At 39.8% G+C, this 19,857-nt stretch overlaps 1 protein-coding gene across 1 annotated transcript in view; it reads left to right on the top strand.

The window, feature by feature from the left end:
• The window catches only part of CDYL (chromodomain Y like), a 117,172-nt gene that overhangs the window by 91,433 nt on the left and 5,882 nt on the right, over positions 1 to 19,857 (top strand). The window contains exons 3-4 of the mRNA XM_073567442.1: positions 11,810 to 12,063; positions 14,962 to 15,134. Coding sequence (XP_073423543.1) covers positions 11,810 to 12,063; positions 14,962 to 15,134 — 427 coding nt within the window. The remainder of the gene's footprint in view (positions 1 to 11,809; positions 12,064 to 14,961; positions 15,135 to 19,857) is intronic.

The raw sequence follows: 19,857 nt of genomic DNA, 5'->3' as shown, positions 1-19,857 counted from the left end.
CATAAAGTAACACATGTCAGATTTTAAAAAATGGGGCTCTGTCAGGAAGGTGAAAACAGACTTCAACGATACGGGTACGATAATAACTTGTGTTCTCCAAGAGGCAACCATTCAAATATACAGTGCCTTGCGAAACTATTTGGCCCCCTGGAACTTTTCAACCTTTTCCCACATATAATGTTTCAAACATAAAGATACCAATGTAAGTTTTTGGTTAAGAATCAACAAGTGGAACACAGTTGTGAAGTTGAACAAAATTTATTGGTTATTTTACATTTTTGTGGAAAGTCAAAAACTGAAAAGTGGGGCGTGCAATATTATTCGGCCCCTTTAACTTAATACTTTTTTGCGCCACCTTTTGCTGCAATTACAGCTACAAGTCGCTTGGGGTATGTCTCCTATCAGTTTTGTACATCAAGAGACTGAAATTCTTGCCCATTCTTCCTTGGCAAACAGCTCGAGCTCAGTGAGGTTTGATGGAGATAATTTGTGAACAGCAGTTTTCAGCTCTTTCCACAGATTCTCGATTGGATTCAGGTCTGGACTTTGACTTGGCCATTCTAACACCTGGATACGTTTATTTGTGAACCATTCCATTGTAGATTTTGCTTTGTTTGGGATCATTGTCTTATTAGAAGACAAATCTCCATCCCAGTCTCATGTCTTTTGCAGACTCCAACAGGTTTTGTTCAAGAATGGTCCTGTATTTGGCTCTATTCATCTTCCCATCAATTTTAACCATCTAAACCATGATGCTGCCACCACCATGTTTGACAGTGGGGATGGTGTGTTCAGGGTGATGAGCTGTGTTGCCTTTACGCCAAACATATTGTTTGGCATTGTTGCCAAAAAGTTCGAATTTTGGTTTCATCTGACCAGAGCACCTTCTTCCACATGTTTGGTGTGTCTCCCAGTTGGCTTGTTGCAAACTTTAAACAACACTTTTTACGGATATCTTTGAGAAATGGCTTTCTTCTTGCCACTCTTCCATAAACGCCATATTTGTGCAGTGTACGACTGATTGTTGTCCTATGGACAGACTATCCCACCTCAGCTGTAGATCTCTGCAGTTCATCCAGAGTCTTCTCCTTGTTTGAGATGAAAGTTTAGAGGGACGGCCAGGTGATTTGCAGTGGTATGATACTCCTTCCATTTCAATATGATCGCTTGCACAGTGCTCCTTGGGATGTTAAGTTTTGGAAATCATTTTGTATCCAAATCCGGCTTTAAACTTCTCCACAACAGTATCACCGACCTGCCTGTTGTGTTCCTTGGTCTCCATGATGCTCTCTGGGCTTCAAACAGAACCCTGAGACTATCACAGAGCAGGTGCATTTATACGGAGACTTGATTACACACAGGTGGATTATATTTATCATCATTAGTCATTTAGGACAACATTGGATCATTCAGAGATCCACAAGGAACTTCTGGAGTGAGTTTGCTGCACTGAAAGAATAGGCACCGAATAATATTGCACGCTCCACTTTTCATGTTTTTGACTTTCCACAAAAATTTAAAATAACCAATAAATTTTGTTCAGCTTCACAATTGTGTTCTACTTGGTGTTGATTCTTCACCAAAAATGTGCATATGGTATCTTTATGTTTGAAGCATGATATGTGGGAAAAGGTTGAAAAGTTCCAGGGGGCCGAATACTTTCGCAAGGCACTGTATATATATCTTGTGCAACAAAAATAAGACCTTACTAACTGAACTATTGTTTAAAATTGCAGAATTTTTGTCCAGTCAGTCACACTTATCTGGGTTAGATTGGAATGCGCTGGTCAGTGGCTCTCCCGACCTCAATGTGACAGCTGCATAGAAATAGAGGAGACTGTCATGCTCAGATCGGGAGAGCCGCCGGCCAGTCCGTGCACTGCATTCTATCATGGTCCGATTTATAGGGACGTCTTACTGTGTTCTAAGACTGACTGATCAAAATTTGCACTGAGTTTGTATTGATGAACATTAACCTCTTTCTGATGTGGTCTGTAATAATACGTCCTTGCGCCCTGGTACTTATTGATGTGGGACGGATTATTATGTCCACGTGATCTTGCGTGCACACAAACTTGATTTCAGCATTATGGGAGCCTGCAAAAGGATAACCGCCCCCTCTGCCCTTGGACTGGAGACCCCGCGAGGTCCTGATTGTTGCCATTGTGACCCGATTGTTGTCATGACGACATTCTGGTCACCAAAGCTAGTAAAGTTGCTAGATCATGCTCAGAGCATGATCAGCAACGTTATCTGTCAGTGCAGAGCTAACAGTTTGCATAACATAGGGATGCTGCTGCATCCCCATGCTATACAAGTGATCAGCCTGGAAAAAATGATAGTCCCATAGTGGGAAAAAGTAAAAAAAAAAATTGGAAAAATATTTAAGAAATCAAGATATTGTACCTATAAATAAATATTTGTATGAAAAAAAATATAAACAATAAAAGTACACATATTTGGTATTGCCACGTCCGGAATGACCAGACCTATAAAACTGTTCCACTAATTAGTTAGCCTCTTTAGTGAACAACAATAAAAAAATTTAAAAAAGGCAAAAAACTATACTATTGTCATACCGCTGAAGAAAAAGTGGAGTAAAATGCAATCAAAAAGTTGGATATAAATAAACATGGTACTGCTGAAAATATCATCTTCGTCCTGCAAAAAACAAACTGCCATACAGCTCTGTTAGCTGAGAACTAAAAAAGTTATAGCTCTAAAAGTGCCAGAACATAAAAAAGTGATATAAATGAGGTATTGCTGTAATAGTTCTGAACCGAAGAATAAAACTGCCTTATCAATTTTACTACATGTAAAATGACTTACCCACCCCCCAGAAAAAATTCCTGAATAGCTGGCTTTTGTTCATTCTGCCTCCCAAATATCGGAATAGAAGGTGATCAAAAATTGTCATGTGTATGAAAATGGTACCAATAAAAACGTCAACTCGTCCCGCAAAAAACAAGCCTTGACATGACTCTGTGGGCCAAAATATGGAAAAACTATAGCTGTCAAAAAATGGCAATGCAAACACAAGTTTTTGCAATAAACAGTGCCTCTTAGTGTGTGACAGCAGCCAGACAAAAATCCAATATAAATATAGTATCGCTGTACTCACACCGACCCGAAGAACAAAGTTGTCTAATCACTTATATCGCACGAAGAATGGCGTAAAAAGTAATCGCAGTAAGGTCTGGCGCACATTCATTCTGCGCTGAGCTTTTACACCGGGGTTTCCATGTAAATCTCTGAAATACGTGATTCATTCGGAAACCCTGGTGGAAGATTCGCTATAATGAAGCACTGTGGACGCCATAAGACCTGTGATACGGTGGTGTATGTCTTTTTAGTATTGCATAAAAATTCTGGTCACAGTTTTGTGCACTTCTGAAAAGAAGGACAACGCTGAACAGAGGCCAAACGGAGTCCAGAGTAACGCGGCGGCCTCATTATAATAAATGGATCCTTAGAGGTTTCATCTTAATCACTTCACTTGGAGAATTTCATGAAAGCCCCAGAGTAAGTGTTAAGGGTACAGTGCAGGATAAATGTGATCCCAAACGTTATGTAAAATGTTCCCAATAAAACCTTCAACTCAATCCACAAATATAGTCCCCATTCAGGTCTGTCATCTGTTAACTGAAATTTAGGGGGCTTCCATGTTACTGGTGGTACAAAGGCTCTGGAAAAGCAAAATGGCTCCTAGCCCCTTAAAAGAAATTGAGCAAATCTGTGCTCCCAAATCCAAATGCCCCACAGTGTACCTAAACCACATATAGCATTCACATGTTTGGCATTTCTGAAGTGATGGAAGCCCGCCTAACTTACGGGTGCATGGCTCCAGAAGCATGAGCTGGGCATAACATACTGGTAACTGCAACGTACTGATCACTATAGTTTGCAATTTTCAATCGGCAACATTCATTGCTACTTGTTTCTGGAAAACACCAATGGAGGCAAAATTGACACTTGTAGATAAATTATAGATAAATAACCAAAGAGGTATAATTTCCAAAATGTGGTCACTTGAGGGCGGATTTTCCTCTTGCAATTAGGGGCTCTGTATATGGAGTCCGCAAACTATTCTAAAAAAATCTGCGCAAATAGTGCTCTGTGCAGGAGGCAAATAGCGCTCCATCTCTCCATGCTCTGTATGGCTAAGCAGTACTGTACAGCCACATATGGGGTGTTGCCACATTCAGTAGTAATTGTGGGAAAAAATTATGGTGCAATTTTTACCCATTTCTTGTGTGAAAATGTAAAATCTGGGCCTAAAACAAAAATTTTGGTGGTAAAAATGTAGTTAATTTTTCTTCACTGCCCAATGGTATAAAATTCTGTGACATACCCGTGGTGTCAATATGATCACTGCACCCCTAGATGAATTTGTCGAGAGGTATAGTTTGTAAAATGGGGTCACTTATGGGGGTTCTGCTGTTCTGGCAACTCAGGGGCTCTCACAGTGGGTTATGGCACCCGCAAACCATAACAGTAAAATTTGCACTCCTTCCGTTTTGAGCATTGCATTATGCCTTAAAAATATTTCCTGATTAAATCTAGGGTATTGTCACACTCAGGAAAGAATGGACCTCAGTTGTTGTAAAATATCCTATTAGCCCTTAGAAAAATTAAAAACTTGGGGCTAAAACAACATTTTAGTGATAAAAATGTAATTTATTCTTTCTTCACTGCTCATTGGTATAAAATTCTGTCAGGCACATGTGGTGTCAATATGATCACTGCACCCCTAGATGAAGTCATTGGGGAGTGTAATTTGTAAAAATGAGTTCACATATGGGGGGTTTCTGTTGTTTTGGTGTTTCAGGCACTCTGCCAATATGACATGGCACCCTCAAACCATTACAGCAAAATTTGGGGCTGAAATAACATTTTCATGGGCAAAATATGATTTATTTATTGTCACGGCTCAACGTTATAAACTTCTGAAAAGCACCAAGGGGGGGTTCAAGGTGCTCACTACACATCTAAATACATTCCATGCGGGCTCTAGTTTCCAAAATGGGGTCATTTACAGGGGGTTTCCACTGTTTAGGCACATCAGGAGCTCGTCAAATGTGCATGGCGTCCACTAATCATTTCAGGAAATTTTACGTTCAAAAAGTCAAATGACGCTCCTTCCCTTCTAAGCCCTGCACCCAAATAGTAGTTTTCTCTCTCATATTGGGTATCTGCGTACTCAGGAGAATTTGCAACTACAAATTGGTGTAATTTCTCCTGTTACCCTAGTGAAAATGCAAAATTTGAGGCTAAAAATCATTTTTGTGGGGATAACTTGACTTTATTTTTTATTTTCATAGCTTAACTTTATAAACTTCTGTGAAGCACCTGAGGGTTCAATGTGCTCACCACACATCTAGATCAGTTCCCTGAGGGGACTAGTTTCCAAAATGGTGTCACTTGTGGGGAATTTCCACTGTTTAGGCACATCAGGGGCTCTTCAAACGCGACATGGTGTCCGCTAATTCTTCCTGCAAATTTTGCATTCAAGAGTCAAATGACACTCCTTCCCTTCTGAGCTCTGCCATGTGCCCAAACAGTGGTTTTCCTCCACATATGGGGTATCAGCATGCTCAGGAGAAATTGCACAACAAATTTTGGGGTCCTTTTTTTCCTGTTACTCTTGTAAATATAAAAAAATTGGGTCTAAAGTAAATTTTTTTGTGAAAAAAAGTTAAATGTTTGTTTTTTTTTCTCCCACATTCCAAAAATTCCTGTGAAGCACCTGAAGGGTTAATAAACTTCTTGAATATGGTTTTGAGCACCTTGAGAGGTGCAGTTTTTAGAATTGTCACTTTTGGGTACTTATCATATAGACCCCACAATGTCACTTCAAATGCAAGGTGGTCTCAAAAAAAATGGTTTATTAAATTTTGTTGGCAATAGTAGAAATCGCTGGTAAAATGTTAACCCTTATAATTTCCTAACAAAAATAAATTTTGTTTAAAAAATGGTGCTGTTGTAAAGTAAACATGTAGGAAATGTATTAACTATTTTGTGTGACACATCTCTCTGATGTAAAGGCATAAGAATTCAAAGTTTGAGAATTGCAAAATTTTCACCAAATTTCAGTTTTTTTCACAAATAAGCACAAGTTATATCGAAGAAATTTTACTACCATCATGAATCCGTGGAATCAGTTGAAGCGTTCCAGAGTTATTTCCTGATAAAGTGACAGTGTTCAGAATTGTAAAAATTGGCCTGGTCATTAATGTGCAAACCACCTTGGGGGGTAAAGGGGTTAAATATTTTTAAAGTAGTTTTATATTTTTGCATTTTCATTTTGTAGGTGTTTAGTGATATTGCAGATGTATTATACTCATAGATATGTATGGTTTGTAAAATTCATTAAATGTTTGATATGGAAGCCATGGATCCAAATACAGAAAAAAATCCTTTTTAAAGTTGGCCATTTTCATAGTTTACAGTATGTTTACTTCAATCATTTAACACTTAAACCAGAGCTACTAAAAACAAACATCCCACATTTTGTTAAGGCTTGCTTTAGAGCTGGGTAGAATATGTACACATTTTAAAATGTGTCTTGTTTTTTTTTTTACCTAGCATTGACATGTTTTCTATGAGAGTTTAGATTAAATGATAGGGATCATTTAAGTAAAGATTAGTACTATAGGCAGAATAACTTTACTATTGAATTATGGTTACCCCAAACTTTAACTGTATGCCTTACAGCTAAGTAGTTCTATTCCTAGAAGTGGGTCCTGGCAGCTAGAGACACAGATAAATTAACCAAAAAAAAAATCATACCCATCCACCTCCAACATGTATATATTCTATCTGGCACCTTAAGCCGGGTGCACACAATCCGAAAGAAGCAGCAGTTTGGCGCAGCCCATGTTCGCTGTGTCCAAAGCGCTGCCGTCTATTGAACACAGGTGAATCTGCATGTTGTCACTAAACCATGCGGATTCACTGCATTCAATTCATTCTATGGGTGAAATTTCTCTTGCGGTGATCTGCAGGTGTCTGTGGACACATAGTGGGCATTGGATTTCTTGAAATCCCATCCACTATGCTGTAACATATGGCCGCTGCGGTTGTGACACTGCGTAAGTACACAGCGTTAAACCCGCAGGAATTATGGATTGTGTGCACATACCCTTATAATCTTGGACATCTTTATATAACTTAAAAGTGAAACATTTTTGTAAAAAGAGTGACTGCTGCTAAAAATTTCCACCATCTTCTAAACTTTCAGCCACAAACATGTCTCATTATATGTACATTGCTGTGAAAAACTAAGTTCTCACATTGATATTTAAGATCATCCAACTAATTTTAATAGAAGATAAATACTAAAGAAGTAAACACAAAGTGCTGTTTTTTCCATTTATTGAAAATAAAGATTTATTTAAAACCTATTTGTGAAAAAGTAATTTCCCCCATAACTGGTTGTTTGACTTAACAGGGACAACTGCAATTAAATACTTGCCATAACTTGGAATATGTATTTTATCTTACAGTAGATGCCCAATTTTGTTTGAAGTAATGTGTCCATTAAGGAAAGAGAGGATTTCAAGTATGAACAGTCTGTGATTTTGCCATAGAATTTCAATGGGATTCAAGTCAGGACTTTAGGTCCTTTTACATTTAGCGATGCACCAGCGATCCGACCAGCGATCCGACCCGGTCAGGATCGCTGGTGCATCGCTAAATGATCGCTAATGAGCTTTCATACAGAAAGACCTCACAGCGATGCAGCAGCGACGCAGCGCACGATACTCACCTTTCACACACACCGATCCAGACGTCCTCCCGCCCGCGTCCAGCGTCGCTCGTCTCACACAGCAGGAAGCCCAGCAGGAAGCAGACGTCGAGAAATGGAGCCGCCCGATCTCGCGTGATCAGCGATGGACAGCGGGGGAGCCGGTCGGAGGTAAGTATCACACATATCGCTATCAATATCGCTATAAGATCACAAAATCAGTGACGTTTTAGCGATATTGCTAGCGATATCATTATGTGTAAAACCCCCTTTTGACTGGGCCACTTCAAAACTTTTTAATTTTGTTTGTTTTGAACCATTCCGTTCTTGGAGTTGCCTGAGTGCTTCTGATCATTATCTTGCTGCATAAACCAACTGCAAATAATCTTAAAGTCATACACCAATGGGCGGACATTCTCCTTTCCTCGTAGCTTAGAGAACACCACACATAAAAGGAAAGCGGGGGAAAAAAAACAGCAATCACAGAGTGATATTTCCAGACCAAGTGGTATCCACAGCTGATATCCCCACAGACTATATGGTTATAATTATTAGGACAGTCAAACAAAACAAAGCAGAACACAAGAGAACACATTGACCATAAGCCCTGAATGTAAAAATATATATTTTATTTCTTACAAAATAAAAATACTTCAGGTATTTAAAAGTAGCAAAGCATCAGTGTTAACAAAAGAATTCATAATATAAAATAATAATCTTTATTTTTATATAGCGCTAACATTCCGCAGCGCTTTACAGTTTGCACATATTATCATCACTGTCCCTGATGGGGCTCACAATCTAAATTCCCTATCAGTATGTCTTTGGAGTGTGGGAGGAAACCGGAGTGACCGGAGGAAACCCACGCAAACACGGGGAGAACATACAAACTCCTTGCAGATGTTGTCCTTGGTGGGATACGAACCCAGGACTCCAGCACTGCAAGGCTGCAGCGCTAACCACTGAGCCATAATATAAAGATATATACTAGGGGGCCGTACTATCCATTTCATAAGGGACAAAGGCTAAGGGCCGAAACGCGCGTTGGGGAGGGCGGCTATCCAAGGTGACCAGGTGCAGTGGAGCTTGTAAGTTGTACTTTATACTTACCGCAATTTTTGATGTCTTACTCTTTATTTTTTAATCCTTCCTGGTCTATGGTATAAATAGCGCATATACTGACACCTACTTGTGCCATTGGGTATTATCCCTATTTACTTATGTGGGATATCTATGCAGTGACACGTGTGGTGGTTCACTGTTTTTGCACTAACATTGCACTTTAATACCTACTTATATTGCACTTTATGTACGTTTTCTTAATTGTTTAATTATGATGTACACCTATAGTGAGTTGATATACAATTTTCACTAATTTGTAGGCACTTTACAAATGAATATATTTTTTCAGTATTTTTGAACACCGTATATTTTTGAGTAATATATACTTTTTAGCACCATTTACTGTATTCGTTTGCCCTTTTGAAATGGATAGTACTGCCCCCTAGTGTATATCTTATGATTTTTTTTGTTAACACTGATGCTTTGCTACTTTTAAATACCGCAAGTATTTTTATTTTGTAATAAATAATGAAATATATATTTTTACATTCAGGACTTATGGTCAATTTGTTCTGTCGTGTTGTGCTTTCTTCATAGCTTGCAGAATTCAAAGTTCCAGAAATTATAACAAGTCATCCCATTCCTGTAGAAAGCAGAATCAAACTAGCACCACCATGTTTGACTGTACAGTGATCCTTTTGGTATAATAATGAGACATATGGTTGCCATAAATTTCAAAATGTCATTTTTTTCAATATGTCTTATGACATCAATCATGATTTTCATATTACTGTATTTTTTTCAGCTACATTGTGTGTATATATACCCCATATTTGTATACATTGCATATTTTATATCTCTTTATAACTATATGTACATATATTACAAATATATGAATATGTTAATTATAATTCTCTGTATCTGATTTCTTTAAAAGACAATGATATATACTTTACATTGATTTGTATTATTATATTTTATTTATCCCAGTCTGATGAAGGTCAATGAATAAACCGAAACGTCATGTTTTTTGGATTATGCCCTCTGAAATAAAATAAAATGTTCATTATCAGCTTTGATCTTTTGAGTGCCGGATTAATTTTTTACAGTATTTATCAGCTCAGGCGGCTATTCTGCAAATTCATTTGACCTTAGGTCAACCAGAACTGTCAGGAGCCAGGGAAATTGAGTCGGGAGACGAGGTTTGGCTTACTGACTTCTGACTTCCTGATGTTAACAGAGCAGCTCTTTTGATGAGGCATCACTGCCGGCGTTGTGCTGATTGACCGTAGGTTCTGTGCAGTTAGACATTGTGGCGCCTCTCCATTACTAAGCCATGAACTTGATTTCAACAGACAATACAAAGGTGACATCAACACCACAAATGTGATCCCCACTTGTCACCACCACAGGGAAAGTTTTTTAGAGTTGGGCAACTCGCCAGAGTTGGCGCATCTAATAGATTAGCCTTTTCTGGGCGGCTGCAGGCTTCTCTTTTTAGTCTGGAGGGCCAATATCCATGGCCCCTTATCAGCCTGAGAATAACAGCCCCCAGCTGTCTGCTTTAGCTTGGCTGTAAATGATGGGGGAAGGGGGCAGGCCGTTTTTTTTAAATGATCTGTTTAAATAATTTTAAAAAGCGGCATTGGGACCCCTCTGTTCTTGATAACTAGCTTTGCTAATTCTGACAGTTGCAGCCCGCAGCTGTAAGTTTTGCCTGGCTGATTATCGAAAATACAAGGGAATCCACGTCTTTTTTTTAAAAGCATTTATTTAGAGTGCAGACGCCAGCTGATGAATACTACCACCAGCTCTCGCTCTTATTAGTGGCAGCAGGCATAGTCTGATGGGAGTAGTAGTCCCATCAGCTGTCACCAGTGACCGGAGGTAAACTTTTTACCTCCAATCAGAGCTGCGGGCTCACGCTGTAATTTGCAGTGTGGAAGCCGCGACTGTCTGACCGGTGGTAATGATTTTACCACCGATCAGAGGCAGTGTTTCCCACGCTGTCATGCACTTAACAGCATGGCAAACACTGGATGTTTTGGCCCCCCCATTTAAGTGAAAGGGGTTCGTGTTCAGACTTGAACATCAAGGGGTTCGCCCATCTCTACATATAACCCTATATTAGGATCACTGTAAGGTTGTTTTGGGGAGAGATGACAGTAGCCAGCTGTGTCATTTCTCCCTGTTTTCACTTGTAGCTTCCCACCCCTTTGCCTCTACAGATACAGAATAAGAAAGTAAAATTTCAGGTTGTGATACATTTAAGGGATTGTCTGATATGCAAATCTTTTAATAACTTTTTATTTGTAAAATTAATTTAACTTGCTATTGTGTTTTAAAAGAAACCTGTCGAGAAAAAAATCAAATTAACATGCAGATTTGGGGTTAATCTGCAGGTTGATTGCATTCTGAAGCCATACAGCCACACACTAAAAGCCCAGCCACTGGGAGGAAATTAACTTTACGCTTTCCTGCAGCCTACAGCTTTCAGTCATAGAGGCGCTGCTTCAGTCAGCTGTAAATCAGTGTCGGGGCGTGGATACAGCCGCCGCTCACTGTATACTGTATTTTTATTTTTTGCAAAAAATACCCTTTTAGTATAGTATACTATAGCTATGGATTGGATTGTATGAAGATTGCAGGTGATATTTTGTGATGGACTGCTGTCTTACTGCCACTTCTTTATTTTTGGCTGCAAGTCTTTAGGTTCGGTTCATGGGGAGATGTACGGTTTGTGGAACAGTGAGATATAAAATTTTCTGTTGTGGCTGGAACCACACCTGAATGGATAGATATGCGTAATGCTCCATCACATATACCACATTGAACAGTGGATTTCATTGCAATTGGAAGCAAGAAGTGCCACAATTTGATAACAAAAAACCTCTCATTCCTAGGGTGACATCTGAAATATTTACAGAATGGTTTATGTATATAACAATCTTTAATATAACCAAGGCGCGTAACGTTTTTTTTTTTTTTAACTATTTGTAGGGCCATCTACTTTTATGCAAGCATTGACTGCAAATGGTACCAACACTTTGCAGACATCAGTGGCAGGAGTTACGGGAAAGCGGCGGTTTATTGATGAGCGAAGAGACCAGTCTTTTGATAAAAGGCTACGGTTCAGTGTAAGACAAACAGAAAGTGCTTACCGATACAGGGATATTGTCGTGCGGAAACAGGATGGATTCACACATATATTACTTTCCACAAAATCCTCGGAGAATAATTCACTGAATCCTGAGGTTAGTTTTAGCAGTAAATTATTCATTTGCAAGTTTTACTTTAACATAATCATGTGATTTTTCTTTTAATCTTCATGTGCTGTTTGGTGTCTGCTTTGTGTGAAGTCTTGGCTGTTTAATTTGAGCCTCTGATTGCAAATATACCTTGGAAATATTCAATTTTTTTTTATATAAATGGCATCTTAGGCTAGTTTCACACTAGCGTTACCAGGCGCAGCACATGGCCGCCGCTAAGCTCTGTCCCCGGCTGCGCCCCCTCCGGTCAGCTCCTCTGATTGCATGACGCTGCATGCGATCAGCGTACCCTATATTTAGCATTGGGTGCGCTGGTACACTTTTGACGGCAAATGCGCCCTTTTGGTGCTGTGCCGATGTGTGCCAAACGCACTGTGTTGCATTTTTGTGCGCTTGGCGCAGCGCCAAAAGGGTGCAAGCGCCGGCAAGATCATACCAGCGCACGACCAGCATACCCAACGCTAAATATAGGGTACGCTGATCGCAATCAGAGGAGGAGCTGAGCGGAGGGGGCGTGGCCGGGGCGGAGCTTATCTGCAGCCCTGCGCTGCGCCCGGTAACGCTAGTGTGAAACTAGCCTTAGACTGACACACAATGATATTTCTGTTTCTTGACTCTTTCAAGAACTTTGGAAAAATATTTTATACTCTGTATAATCTGTCAGAATGTTTTAACGCCTTCACTCCCGCCCCAACCGTTTGTGGTCATATTGCTCTCAGAAAGATAATGGTATCTTTATGTTTATTTTTGCAATATTTTGCACCCTGACTGAGAAATCGCTGTTTTAATAAATATTCAAATGAGGCTTAAGTACTGTGGGAGTGTTAACATATTTTCAAAGTCTCTACCTGCCCAGTTTTATATTCTGTTCAGCCCCACCTATCTCTACTTGACTGACAACAAACTGGCTTTACTACACAGCCAGTGAACTGTCCGTCAAATAGAGGAAGATGGGACTGGGTGGTGAATAGAGCCAGGGAGGCAGAGATTTTTAAAAGTGCTTTGGCACCCCCAGAGCACTTAAGCCCCATTTAGATATGAATTAAATAGTGATTTTTCAGTCAGTTAGCAACAGATTGTGTTTGTAAAAGTGTGGACAACATTATCTTTCTGAGTGCAAACAGTTTTGGGGGGAGGTGTGAATTGTACTGACAGATTCCCTTTAATCCTCTGGAGGTTTTGGCTCTTAAAGGGGTTGTCAACTACTCGGACAACCTTTTCTCAACAGTCATTTCCAGTTTCACAAGAGAGACCAGAAAAGAGAGACCAGGGAGGCATCCAGGAAGCATTGGAATGCGAGTGGCTGCGCAGATGGGTTAGGGTTGAATTGTATTATTTTTTATGGCATTCTGACCATTTAAAAAGTCACAGTTGACATCTTCTTTTAAATGCAATAGTTTTTAAAGCTGTTTAATTTAAAGGTAATACTACTTTTATTTTCAACAGAGGTATCTGGTGTGGCATTAATTCTGCTTGTCGCAATGCCTTTTAAATCCTAATATTTATTTAAAGGGAACCGTTTAGCAGGATTGTGCTGAGTAACCAACAGACAGTGTCCGGTTGGCGCCGTTATACTAAAAATGTTACCTGGGTTGATGAAATCAGTCTTGTAATTGTTGTTTCATCTGTATTTTGTAGTTTTCAGTTAATGAGATTCTCGTGCATCGGGGCGACATGTGGGGGGGTCTTTATGTAGTGCTCTGCTTACATATGCATCTGTATGGCTTATGACAGTTCACAGATTCCTCAGTGACCAGCCTCCTATTTTACATACTGAATATAATATGTATTGAAAAAAAAATTACATTCGGCAGGCAGCGGCACCTGCGCTGCAGCATAATTGCATCTAGAATATGTATTCAATTATTTTATTTAGTGATCTACATTTATTCTGAAAAAGAAATCTGTCTTAAAATGGTAATTCGATAGATGCTGCTGTTCATGAAAAAAATAAATTTTTCTCCACCAACCAAGATGGCGGCACCTGCCCAGTAGAATCTATCGGCTTGCCACTAGATTCTACTGCTCTGGCACGGCCGGTGCCATTTTGAGACAGAATAAATGTATATCACTAAAAAAAATAATTTAATGCATATTCTAAATGCGATCATGTTGCAACGCCGGCGCCTGCCTGCTGAATTTGATTTATTTTTTTCACTACATATTATATTCAGTGTGTAAAATAGTGATCAGGGACCTGTCAGAAGCCATCAGTATGAAAACCTAAGCAGAGTACCACAAAAGGACACTCTCCCCAGTCCTGCTCCGGAGCACAAGAATATCATTAACTCAAAGCTACAAATGCAGATTAAACAACAACCACAAGACGGATTTCATCAACCAAGGTATCATTGTAATCAGTATAACGGCTCCGACCTGACACTGTCTGTAGGTTACTCAGCACAATCCTGCTGACAGGTTCCCTTTAATATAGATAATGTGTAAAAATTATAGGCTACAATGACTCCTCTGTTGGAGAAGGAGAGGAGTCATGTTCTTATATTCAAATAAACAGTAAAAAAAAGAGGTGTCCTTGCACGGCTGCTAATAAATATGCAGTGAAAGAAATGTGCTCTGTTAGAGCATGGATTTAACTTTCTGTAACTGTACTTTTTGTGCCGTGTATACAGTTATTTAGACACTTGATTGTTACAGCTTCACAACTTCATCATTTTCTAGCCTGTAGTATCCTAATTGATTCAAGTTCAGTTTACATTTTTATCCTTCACATTACAGTCTTAAAAATAAATGCTAGACAACCCAATCCCAAAACACACTTTTCTGCAGCCATCCTTTCTTGCTGATAACCAGATTTAGCAGTTTCCCATTGCCTGTCCGAGAATAATCTAATCGTGTAAATTGAACATTCTCTTTGTGTTGTAGGTAATGAAGGAGGTCCAAGGTGCGCTGGCTACAGCAGCTGCAGATGACAGTAAACTTGTTCTCTTCAGTGCAGTTGGGAGCGTGTTTTGCTGTGGGCTGGATTTTATTTATTTTATAAGACGTTTGACTGATGATCGAAAAAAAGAAAGCACTAAAATGGCTGATGCAATTAGGTATGTATGTTTTCCATAAATCGACTGTATTTTAGAACATTTGGAAGCATTGGAAAATTCATTAACTCGTTAATGGTGGGCCTGAAAAAGCATTAATTAATGGCCAACCAGAATTTTTTCTGTTTGCATTTCAGTTTCTATAATGTATTAACCCCTTACCGACTGCCGATACGCCTTTTAACGGCGGCAGTTAAGGATACTTATTCTTCAGTGTCATTTTATAACAGCGCTGAGAAATAAGGTTATAGCACAAAGTCACCCCCCAGCGTCGGAAAATCTCAGGGGTTTCGGCTATCGGGTAGCTGACACCCCGGAGAACATATTTCGGGTCAGTCTATTGATTATCGTTATTCACGGAATAACGGCAATTGCAAAAAAAAAAGTCAGATTTCCCATTAAATTCTCTCTTCTCTGATATGATCTAGCATATCAGGGGATAGAGAAATGGGGTCCCCCAAGCCACCCCTCGTACCTCCCTTATCTTTGCACCCTCCGGCTCTGTCCCCGGGCGTCTTCTTCCTGGAAGAAAATGGGCGCATGCGCAGTGCGCCCGCTGAGATCTGCCGGCCCGCAACAATAGATTTTCTATCACAGTGATCAAAATAAAAAGAAAATAGTAAATCAAACCCCCTTTATCATCCCCTTACTTAGGTAATAATAATAAAGTTAAAAAAATGTATTTTTTTACAATCTTTGCAGTTAAGGTTACTGTTGGCGTTAGAGCTAGGGTTAGGGTTGGGGATGCGGTTAGGGTTGGGGCTAGGGTTGTGTTGCTATTAGGGTTGTGTTAGGGTTTACGGCTGTGGTGTTGGGGTTACGGTTGGGGTTAGGGTTGGGATTAGTGTCAGGGGTAGGGCTGTGTTAGGGTTACACTTAGAAATGGGGGGTTTACACTGTTTAGGTACATCAGTGGATCTCCAAACACAACATGGCACCCGCCATTGATTCCAGCTAATTTTGCGTTCAAAAAGTCAAATGGTGCTTCCTCACTTCTGAGCCCAAACAGTGCCTTTCCCCCACATATGGGGTATTGGCGTAATCTGGAGAAATTGCACAACAAATTTTGTGGTCAGTTTTCTCCTGTTACCCTTGTGAAAATAAATAAGTTTGGTTCTATAATCAATTTTTTGTGAAAAAAGTAAAATGTTAATTTTTTTCCTTCCACCTGAAGAGTTAACTTCTTGAATGTGGGTTTGAGCACCTTGAGGGGGTGCAGTTTTTAGAATGTTGTCATTTTGGGGCATTTTCTGTCATAATGACCTCCAAACTCACTTCAAATGTGATGTGGTCCCTAAAAAAATTGGTTTTATGAATTTTGTTGGAAAAAAGAGAAATCGCTGGCCAACTTGTAACCCTTATAACTTCCTAACAAAAAAAATTGTTACCAGAATTGTGCTGATGTAAAGCAAACATGTGGGAAATGTTATTTATTATCTATTTTGTGTGATATGAATCTCTTGTTTTAGTACCTCGAAGACAAAAGAAGACATACAAGAAAAGCAGGGATCACCATACAAAATAAAAAAATTTATTTCAAGGATATACACAAAAACCACGACAGGATATTAAAAACATTTAAAATACACAAAAAATGGTTACCAAAGTAACACAAAATGCACAAAGGGGCAATGGTTAAGTAACTTACATCATTCAAGGGTTTATAAAAGCCCATATAAACAAACAGCTGTATGCACGATATATATATATATATACACACACACACAGTTGTGGCAAAAAGTATTGACATCCCTGCAATTCTGTCAGATAACACTCAGTTTCTTCCTGAAAATGATTGCAAACACAAATTCTTTGGTATTATTATCTTCATTTAATTTGTCTTAAATGAAAAAAACACAAAAAGAATTGTCCTAAAGCCAAATTGGATATAATTCCACATCAAATATAAAAAAGAGGGTGGACAAAAGTATTGGCACTGTTCGAAAAATCATGTGATGCTTCTTTAATTTGTGTAATTAACAGCACCTGTAAGTTACCTGTGGCACCTAACAGGTGTTGGCAATAACTAAATCACACTTGCAGCCAGTTGACATGGATTTAAGTTGACTCAACCTCTGTCCTGTGACCTTGTGTGTACCACATTGAGCATGGAGAAAAGAAAGACCAAAGAACTGTCTGAGGACTTGAGAAACCAAATTGTGAGGAAGCATGAGCAATCTCAAGGCTACAAGTCCATCTCCAAAGACCTGAATGTTCCTGTGTCTACCGTGCGCAATGTCATCAAGAAGTTTAAAGCCCATGGCACTGTGGCTAACCTCCCTAGATGTGGACGGAAAAGAAAAATTGACGAGATTTCTACGCAAGATTGTGCGGATTGTGGATAAAGAACCTCGACTAACATCCAAACAAGTTCAAGCTGCCCTGCAGTCCAAGGGTACAACAGTGTCAACCCGTATTATCCGTCGGCGTCTGAATGAAAAGGGACTGTATGGTAGGAGACCCAGGAAGACCCCACTTCTTACCCCGAGACATAAAAAAGCCAGGCTGGAGTTCGCCAAAACTTTCCTGAAAAAGCCTAAAACGTTTTGGAAGAATGTTCTCTGGTCAGATGAGACAAAAGTAGAGCTTTTTGGGCAAAGGCATCAACATAGAGTTTACAGGAGAAAAAAAGAGGCATTAAAAGAAAAGAACATGGTCCTTACAGTCAAACATGGCGGAGGTTCCCTGATGTTTTGGGGTTGCTTTGCTGCCTCTGGCACTGGACTGCTTGACCGTGTGCATGGCATTATGAAGTCTGAAGACTACCAACAAATTTTGCAGCATAATTTAGGGCCCAGTGTGAGAAAGCTGGGTCTACCTCAGAGGTCATGGGTCTTCCAGCAGGACAATAACCCAAAACACACTTCAAATAGCACTAGAAAATGGTTTGAGAGAAAGCACTGGAGACTTCTAAGGTGGCCAGCAATGAGTCCAGACCTGAATCCCATAGAACACCTGTGGAGAGATCTAAAAATGGCAGTTTGGAGAAGGCACCCTTCAAATATCAGGGACCTGGAGCAGTTTGCCAAAGAAGAATGGTCTAAAATTCCAGCAGAGCATTGTAAGAAACTCATTGATGGTTACCGGAAGCGGTTGGTCGCAGTTATTTTGGCTAAAGATTGTGTAACCAAGTATTAGGCTGAGGGTGCCAATACTTTTCAATACTTTTGTCTGGCCCATTTTTGGCGTTTTGTGTGAAATGATCAATGTTTTGCCTTTTGCTTCATTCTCTTTTGTGTTTTTTCATTTAAGACAAATTTAAATGAAGATAATAATACCAAAGAATTTGTGTTTGCAATCATTTTCAGGAAGAAACTGAGTATTATCTGACAGAATTGCAGGGGTGTCAATACTTTTGGACACAACTGTATATACTAGCTGAAGAGCCCAGCGCCGCCCGGGCATAGTAACTAACTGTGGATAGTTATAACAAATTATAATTATCCTCCATCCCATAGTCCCGTGCCCATATACCCAACATGCCTATCCTCCATCCCATAGTCGAGTGCCCATATACCCATCACACATCCTTCATCTCATAGTCCCATGCCCATATACCCATCACATATCCTCCATCCCAAAGTCCCGTGCCCATATACCCATCATACATATCCACGGTCCCATAGGCCTGTGCCCATATACTCATCATACATATCCACGATCCCATAGGCCCGTGCCCATATACCCATCATACATATTCGCCATCCCATAGTCGAGTGCCCATATACTCATCACACATCCTTCTTCTCATAGTCCCATGTCCATATACCCATCATACATATCTTCCATCCCATAGTCCCGTGCCCATATACTCATCATACATATCCGCCATCCCATAGTCCCATGCCCATATACCCGTCATACATATCCTCCATCCCATAGTCCAGTGCCCATATACCCATTACACATCCTCCATCCCATAGTCCTGTCCCCATATACCCGTCATACATATCCTCCATCCCATAGTCCAGTGCCCATATACCCATCACACATCCTCCATCCCATAGTCAACCATTATGACATCATAATGAGTGGCGGGGCTTGCAACCTATGATGACATCAGCGTCGCCATGGCAACCATTTTGACATGAGGGGCGGGGCTTGAGACACACACATTTTTTTCCCCATTATGTAGATAGGGGCAAAATTGTTTGGTGAATTGGAACGCGCGGGGTTAAAATTTCGCCTCACAACATAGCCTAGGACACTCTCGGGGTCCAGACGTGTGACTGCCAAATTTTGTGGCTGTAGCTGCGACGGTGCGGATTCCAATCCCGGACATACATACATACTACATACACACACTTGATCTTTATATAATAAATAAATATATATATATATATATATATATATATATATATACAGTGGGGCAAAAAAGTATTTAGTCAGTCAGCAATAGTGCAAGTTCCACCACTTAAAAAGATGAGAGGCGTCTGTAATTTACATCATAGGTAGACCTCAACTATGGGAGACAAACTGAGAAAAAAAAATCCAGAAAATCACATTGTCTGTTTTTTTTTCATTTTATTTGCATATTATGGTGGAAAATAAGTATTTGGTCAGAAACAAAATTTCATCTCAATACTTTGTGATATATCCTTTGTTGGCAATGACAGAGGTCAAACGTTTTCTGTAAGTCTTCACAAGGTTGCCACACACTGTTGTTGGTATGTTGGCCCATTCCTCCATGCAGATCTCCTCTAGAGCAGTGATGTTTTTGGCTTTT

Source organism: Dendrobates tinctorius, unplaced genomic scaffold, assembly GCF_039654945.1.
Source record: "Dendrobates tinctorius isolate UK_male_01 unplaced genomic scaffold, ASM3965494v1 ptg000004l, whole genome shotgun sequence".
Taxonomy (NCBI): Eukaryota; Metazoa; Chordata; class Amphibia; order Anura; family Dendrobatidae; genus Dendrobates; species Dendrobates tinctorius.
This window is presented reverse-complemented; position numbering and strand designations above follow the sequence as displayed.